Source organism: Rattus norvegicus, chromosome 10 (assembly GCF_021556685.1).
Source record: "Rattus norvegicus strain SHRSP/BbbUtx chromosome 10, alternate assembly SHRSP_T2T, whole genome shotgun sequence".
Classification (NCBI taxonomy): Eukaryota; Metazoa; Chordata; class Mammalia; order Rodentia; family Muridae; genus Rattus; species Rattus norvegicus.
In genome coordinates, this window is record NC_141543.1 from 25196292 (window position 1) to 25204291 (window position 8000).

The 8000-nt window shown below is 45.0% G+C and overlaps 1 protein-coding gene across 5 annotated transcripts in view; it reads right to left on the bottom strand.

The window, feature by feature from the left end:
- Nucleotides 1-8000, bottom strand: part of Dock2 (dedicator of cytokinesis 2) — a 418958-nt gene that overhangs the window by 369348 nt on the left and 41610 nt on the right. For all 5 annotated transcript variants that reach the window (NM_001419946.1, XM_087572859.1, XM_087572857.1 and 2 more), the window contains 3 exon segments: nucleotides 1670-1766; nucleotides 2535-2590; nucleotides 3601-3641. In NM_001419946.1, the coding sequence (NP_001406875.1) occupies nucleotides 1670-1766; nucleotides 2535-2590; nucleotides 3601-3641 (194 nt within the window).

The following is an 8000-nucleotide window of genomic DNA, read 5'->3' on the forward strand; positions in this document are numbered from 1 at the left end:
ATCGGATTATGAAACCTACAGTGAGAAGGGGGTCATGTAGGTGGGGAGAGGCAGTAGGCATCCACAGTTTGTAGCCAACTGCAAGAGAGACGCAAATGTCCTAGGGACCCTGACTGTAACCTACATCTGAAGAGAGTCCAAGGCTAAGGAGTCTAAGGCTAACTTCCAGGCAATCAGTGACTAATTGAATTGTCACGCATGTACATGGCTTGGAGTAATCAGAAATGTGATATTGGGATAACAGGGCATGCTAAAACATTCTTCATATAAGTTATCTGCATTTACTAAAAGGACATTAAATTCAGGTATTAAGTGCCCGATATAAGCTGGGCAGACAGGGCAAAAGTCATAGGCTCAATAATGAAACCACTGACATTTGACTGTTTCCATTTGTAGAGTAGACAGCATGGTTGACTTGCTATAGAGCCATTTCTTGGGGGAAAATACCAGATGTCTACAGGACACACGTAAAGACGTTTTAGGGAGAGTAGTGGAGATGAACAAGGACTCGCTCAAGCCACAGGGCTTCTGTTTGCTCCTCTGCCTGTGTAAATACGATTTGAGTGATCGGCAAGGTTTCATGTGCTAGATTTTTGTCCCAGGTTCCATGAGCTAGATTTTTATTCCAATTGGGAGGAAAGGGTCAAATAAATGTAACCTGACTGTGATTTTTAGAGGGTAGGTTTTGGGAAAGTGATTAGATGATTAGATACGGTTTACTAGGATGGAGCCCCAGTGATTGAATCAAAGGTGAGGGACAGCGATTAGATAAACACACACATGCACCTTCTCTGTCCCTTGCTATATTGATATTGAGCGCCACCCTGGAAATCTGCCATCAAGAATGGGTCTTTATAAGTCATCATGCCTTGCGTACCACATTACAAGAATGAACAGCAGGAAAAAATACATACTCTAAATTTTACTGACAACCTTCGGGAAGCTTACAGAATTGGATGTGCTAATTACCTCCTGTTAGAAGATTTCCACATGGGTGTCAATATTTACCAGAGAAGGTAGACCACGGGCAGCGTGCACACATCAGTGGGTGTGCACAGGGCTGTAACAAACTTGCAGGAAGCCTTGGTTGACATTTTCCCTCTCAGCCTCGTGGTTTGCTTGGCTAATTGTTTTCATTAGGAGCTTTGACGCATCAAAGGAGGATTTTAAATTAAATTTGCTTTGAAACAGAGAAAACACATAAAATGTGGTCTTTGTTTTCTTTTTTTTTTTCCCCCTCTCAGGGTCAAAGCTTCTCCACAGATCTGAAGACAATAGCCATCAGTTAATTAACATATGACAAGGGAATATTTCAGACTGTCTGCTGCACACCAAATCAGATCCCCTGAGACTATTAAAGGGGCAGGTTACCGAACCTGGAGGATTTATGTTCTGAACAGATTATCACAGGCAAACTCAAGTTCAACAGCTCTTGCACCTGTTTTAAAACTCAAGGCTCCCACATGATCTTTTTGATTTTAGCTGTCACTGCTAGCTATGTAGACTTGAGAGAAAGAAAGCACGTAACCTTTCTGGGTCTCAATGCCCTCGTATGTTGTAGTCTGTACTCTCTTCTTCTCTCTCTAAGCTCTCCTGAAGGCTAAATGCCAAACATAAGCCTGAGTGAAAGCTACAGGTTCATCTGTCCCGGGAACAGGTTGCATCTCACCACATAGAGCTGCTTCCAAATGCTTCCCCACTCCCAGAGAGTCGTTGCCACTTCTTGTGCCAGAGGGATCTCTGCAGGGATGATATTTTCTATGTTCCTGTTTAGGATGGGAGAGAGAGCAAGACAGAATTGAGATCCCGATGCAAAAAGAGATCAAGTTCTAGAAACTTTGCAGCAAGTTGCAGCTATGGAGAGAGAAGCCTCGTTGAGCCCTCACCGACTGTAGCGGTCACAGACTGCATCACGAGAATACATGGGACTTCACTGCAAAGGTCCTCCTTCGAGGGGGAGGCTCCTTCTACTCACTATGCCAGTCAAATCTACTTTAATGAGCTCCAACAGCAGCTGCTAGTGAAGTCAGATTCTCCAGACTGACTAATCCCCCCTCAGAATCAGATTCCAGCTAGAATCAATTTGGATTAGCTCCTCAGAGAGAGAGAGAAGACTCACACAGCAGCTGAATGAGCTGGGACCCAAACATCTGCCCATCTGACAGCTTAGATGGCCAAAGCTAAGTAGACAAAGGCATCCATGACCCAGGGGAGATCATCCTGGCAAATAACACATGTGTGTGTGTGTGTGTGTGTGTGTGTGTGCACGCGTGTGCGTGCAAACCTCCCCCCTTTGTTTTTTGTGGCTTTAGCTTTGTTTTGAGACAGATTCTTTCACTAGCCTGGACCTTGATAAGCAGGCTAATCTAGGCAGCCAGAGAGCCTCAGAAGCTTGGCTGTCATCCCAGTCCTCAGCACTGGAATTACAAGTATATAGTATTACGACCAGCTCTCTTTATATGTGCTCTGAAGGAACTCAACTTGGGCCATGCTTGCAAGGCAGGCACTTTACCCTCCCGGGTTCCCCCGAGTACCTTCTCTTCTCCACTGTCACTTCCTTGAGATGGATAAAGGATGTAGGAAAAATGCCCTGTGGGAAACAAAATAAACAGGATGGAAGACAAGCCGTAGAAAAATAACGGGTTCCTCGTCCTCTCAGTTTCCTTCCCCCCACTAAGCTACCTGCTTTTGAAACCATCAGACTTTCAAGAACTAATCTAAGAGTTAGACGGAGCAGGCACAGATTGCAAATCCACGTGCCAGGCACAGGTCTTCGTGTTCTCCACTCTCGATCCCAAAAGAGAGCTCAGTACCACCGTGGGCAAGAAGAGAGGTTAATAGTACAGGTCCTGAGCCCCTCATTTGCTGAGACACAAAGCTCACTTCTCTCCTTCCTGCTCACCTCCAGGGAATCAATGTCCCTGAAGGGGACTTGGGAGAGCCCTGGGCCTGAAGCCAGTCATTGGCTTTACTTGAATGTCTGAGATGTGGGATCCCTCCTCCCTAGGCCTCCGGAACATCGTGGAAGATGCTTCATAAACCATGTACCAGAGGATAAGGGAACCTGACCAACTGCTTGGAAATTCCTCCCTGAAGTCAAGCAGTATGCATGCTGGGGGGGGGGGGGGGGTACGTGACCACGTTGCTGCCCACCCGTTGAGAAAATGAAACAAAGTGAGTGACTGTAGAGTGGAGATGACAAGACAAAGTGATTCTGTCCTATGGAAGGGCACCTAGGCCTGTCCTCTCAGGTCACACGAGGAGGTAAATAAATGCTCACACAGTTGAAGGAAGGAGCAGAGGCTGCCTTCAACCAGAAAGTGCACCATTTCCTGGGGACCCGGGGAGGGGAACTCACAAGCAAACAGCATGTCAGCAAAGGATGTGGGGAAAAGAGGGTTCCAGAGCAGTCTTAAAGTATGGGGAAAGGGAAGTCAGTATACAGATCCTGGAAGCAGGGAGGGTGGGGAGTGGGGGTTATGGGAGTGGGGAGGGCTCGCTGTGCTGAAGACCAATGAAGAGAAAGAATTGCCCAGGAGAGGCATCAGGGCCAGGTGAAGACATCCTGTGTCATCCCAGATGAAAGCAAAGTGCCCTTACCTGTGACATTTTATGCTTTATGAGGTACCCTCTGTACCAGTCTGCAAAGAGAAAACAAAGGCAAAGGTCTTTCACATTTTCTGCGTCTTTTGTTAACTTGTTCTGCTCTGCTTTGGGCTGTTTATTCTCACCCAGCAAAGAAATGCTTGCAAACTGTTTTAGACCTGCTGGACAAGACAGGACAGGACAGGACAGGACAGAGCCAGAAGCTCACTGTAGGACACACGCTGTGTTGGTTGCTGTCATCTCGAAGCAACATCTTCAGGTTTCATTCTCATGCTAATGTAAATCTCCTCCTCTGGAGAAATAAGGTGCCTTGGGAAAGCCTCCGGTGCACTGGGTGCATGGTCCCAAGTGCCTTTGGAGAGAGACCTCATCATCTGTCATGCAGACAGATGTCACAAACCTACAGTCCCAGGCGACCCTTCCTCGTTTAGCTGCCTGTGACCCCACGCATGTTTGCAAGTCCCGTCTTAGGCGTGGAAAGGCTCAGGGACCTGGGCGATTGTCTTAAAATAATATGAACAGTTCTAGCAGCTGCAAATGATTTTTCTGAAGTTTGTCATTATCACACAGATGCATTCGTGAACAGATAAAGGGACAGAAATTTTAAAGCCCCCCCCTACCCCCCACCTCACAGGATTGTGTAAAAAGAAAAAAAGGGGGGGTGCAATTAGCCGAAATCCAAATGATTCGGAGTCCTCTGACAGAATGAGCGCGAGAGAGAGCAGAGTTCAGATGCTGTAATGAGCCCACTGGCCTTTGAAATGATTGGAGCACAGCCACGTGGTGGCATTTGTCATCTTTGTAAATAAAAAGTACCTGCCAAGTGCCTCATTAACAGACCCTCATTATTGGGCTGACAGATTGTTGCCAGAATATATTCTCGGCAGAGATCCACACAAGTCGCCCCGCCCCGCCCCTGCCTCGAAATGACTGAAATGCAAAGTGACCCTCCCAGTCCAGACCAGCTTGAAGGTCAGCCCCTAAGGGAAGTTTTGAAGCCGCAGTAATCCCTGGAGACCTTACCGTGAGAGACAGAAAGTGAGAGAGAAGAGAAAGAACAGAGAGAAAACAGAAGGGAAATTAGGAAAGTTGGGGAGGGAGGATCCGGAGCTTGGAATGAAAGCATCCTTCCAGGAGCTGTTCTGCATTAAGCCTTTTCATCTTCTTGACAACCATATGGAGCAGAAAGCATCATTATCCCATTGTACGGCTGAGTACCTACCCAAGACACAGAGATATTGAGCGATTTTCCCAGTCACTCAACTAGTGACATGCTTGGAGGTAGAAGAAGCAGCCCCTTCTGATCTTGGAGGAAGGAGTTTGGTGGTCCCGTGATGTGCTGGCTACATGTCTGTTGTTGTGATAGGAGCACCTTGACCAAAAGAATGGGGGCGGGAGGGGCATATTCTGGTTCACAATTCCAGGGGAAGTCAAAACTGTAGGAAGTTGAAACTAGTCACATCATATCCACAGCCAAGGGCAGAGAGAAGTGAACGCATGCGTGCTTCTTGCTTGCTTATTCTCAGCTTTGTTTCCCCACTCTCACAGTTCAAGGTCCCCTGCCTTGGGAATGCTGCTGCCCACACTGAAGTGTGTCTCCCAGCATCAACTAACTTAATTAAAACAAACCCACAGACATGCCCACAGGGTAACCCACAGAGACTCCCTTCCCCGGTGACTCTAGGTTGAGTCAGGTTGACAGAGCTAATCCTCGCATCTAATAGTTTGTCATCTTATCATCATCAAAGTCCCCAAGAGTAAATCTCCAAGCTACTTTGCAATTGAGGACATCTGGGATGGAAGCTCTTCTAGTTCATCTTCTAAGAAGTACCACCTTCTAGTTTTCCTTGCCTCTTAGTATTTGCCAATTCCGATGGAAGATAATTAACCATGGACAAGAGAGTTTAATCCTTCCAAGTGTTTTCTGTACCCCAGACACTTTGCTCAAGGCATTGATTTTGTTGTTGTTGTTGTTGTTGTTTCTTTTTCAAACTTTAAATTTAGTGGGCCGGGGATGCAGCTCAGTGGCAGAGCACTCCAAATTAAAGACGAATCTTTATGACAATCCTGTTACCACTTCAGTTTTATAAAGGAAAACAGAGAGGCACAGAGAATAGGCAACTTGCTGGCCGTCACACAGCTTGAAATTTAAAGCTATATAGTTGACTCTTGAATTCTACTGTACTCACTGTGACACAATGACCCTTATTGTGACTACCTACCAGCCGCTTTCATCATGAAACACTCTATCTGCCCTCTCTTGTCACACTCACAGCAATCCTGTGAGCTAAGTGTTCTTATCCCCATCTCATTGATGTGATTGAAACGTAAGTCAGTTGATGCACTGAGCCAAGATCACACAAGTGCAACTTTAGTCCAAGTCTGTCAATTCGAAGCCAGAACCCTTAAAACTTCTCTGCCACTAGATGCAGAGACAGAAGAAAGCCATGTGCGGAGGAGAACCCAGCCCTCACCAGACACCACATCTGCCAACACCTTGATCTTGGATTTCCCTTCTCTACAACAGGATTCTGTATCTGCTGCTTAACTTGTGATATCTACGGCATTCTCTACAGCAGCTGGAAAGGCTAAGTCGCGTGCTCTGAAGGAAGATGAGCAAAGTAAAATTTCTTACAAGTCTTTCAGACAACTGTGAAATGCCAGCTCTTCCAATTGTACTCCCTGCCTACAGCACAAATGTAACCTGAAATACACAAAAGGGAGAGAGGAAAGATTCAAAGTATTCCAGAACCACGAAAAAGAATCCTCGGTCTGCCATTTTTAGGCAGTATGAAATTTGGCCATGTCACTTAAGCCTCAATACTTTTTCTCTGAGAAAAGTAGCAGCTCTCCTCAGAGGTTTATTCACAAGAACTATTTTTAAAACATCATTATGGAGGCTGAGGAGACAGTTCTGCAATTAACAGCACCTACTGCTCCTGCAGAAGACCTGAGTTCAGTTCCCAACACCCACGTTGAAGGGTTCACAACACCCTATAGCTCTGGCTCCAGGGGAGCTGAGATCTCTTGGCTTCTCTGGGCACTTGAGTTCAAGTATGCATACCCATCCAGAGACACACATACACATAACTCCAAATATACAACATGATTATGAGGAAATGCATCTAGTAAAGATATAATTTGAAAAGGAAGAAAGCATTCCAGTTTCAAGATAACCATGGCTTACTTGTGGACAAAAGAAAAGACAGGACCATGGGAATAATCACCTGTGGGTTTCAATCACACCTGAGGTTTGGGAAAGTTGGGGGGAGGGTTGGATTTTTTTATTACTTTTTTGAGACAGGATTTCTCATTGTAGCCTTGGCTGTTACTGAACTCACTCTGTAGACCAGACTGACCTCAAACTCAGAGATCCACCTGCCTCTGCCTCCCAAGTGCTGGTATGAAAAGCACAAGCCACCACTGCCGACCTAACATCTGAGTAATTTTAAGAAATATCTGAAGCAAGAATATTACTATTTATCTGAGCGATAAGTTCCTGAGAGTACTTTTACTTTCCTCTGTATGAGATGTCTAACAATATCAAGATCAAATAGGGGCTATTTGATCAGAGGTTGAGAGTATAGGCTCTGATTTAAAAACCCTCCTGCAAAGTAAAGGAAATAATGAACAAAATTAGATTGCAACTTGGAGACTGAAAATAATTGTAAACTCTTTGTCTAATAAGGGGCAAATGCCAAAAATAATAAAGGACTCGTGTGATCCAGTGGTATGAAAGCAAACAATCTCTTTAAAACATAGAACATTTCTGCAGAGAATATACAAAATGGCCAAGGAGAATATGAAAAGTTCCTGGGCATTATTAGTCATCAGGGTAAAGCAAATCAAAACCACAAGACACTGCCCCATGATTACTAAGAAGGACACTTGCAAACAGTCAAGAGATAAGAAATGAATGTTAACAAGGAAACAAAGTAACTGTTGGTAGGAAGTATACTGTTGGTACTCATCTCTATGAAAACAACTACTATGAAAAGAAAAGTCCTAAGGTTACTAAAGAACTTAAAAATAGAACTTCCACACGACCAACAAGCTCTCTTGTAGGCATCTACCCTTAGGAAATGACATCATCAGTTCTTAAAGATGACTGTGCTTCCAAGCTCACAATAGTCTGCAGCTCTGTTCATAAAAGTTGAGAGAAAAAGGCAAAGGAAGCCCTGATCAGTGACTGAACAAAGAAGTGGAGGTTATCAATCGTGGTATCCAAGCAGAACACCACTCGGCCTTTGAAAGAAAAAGAGACTCTGCCAGCTGACATAACCCGGATGGTGTTCTAAGTCAAATAAGCACATACCAGAGAAGAAAATACTGTCTGATCTCATCTACCTTCAGCATCTTAGAACAGAAAAAGCCAGAGGGTCAGGGAGTTTGCT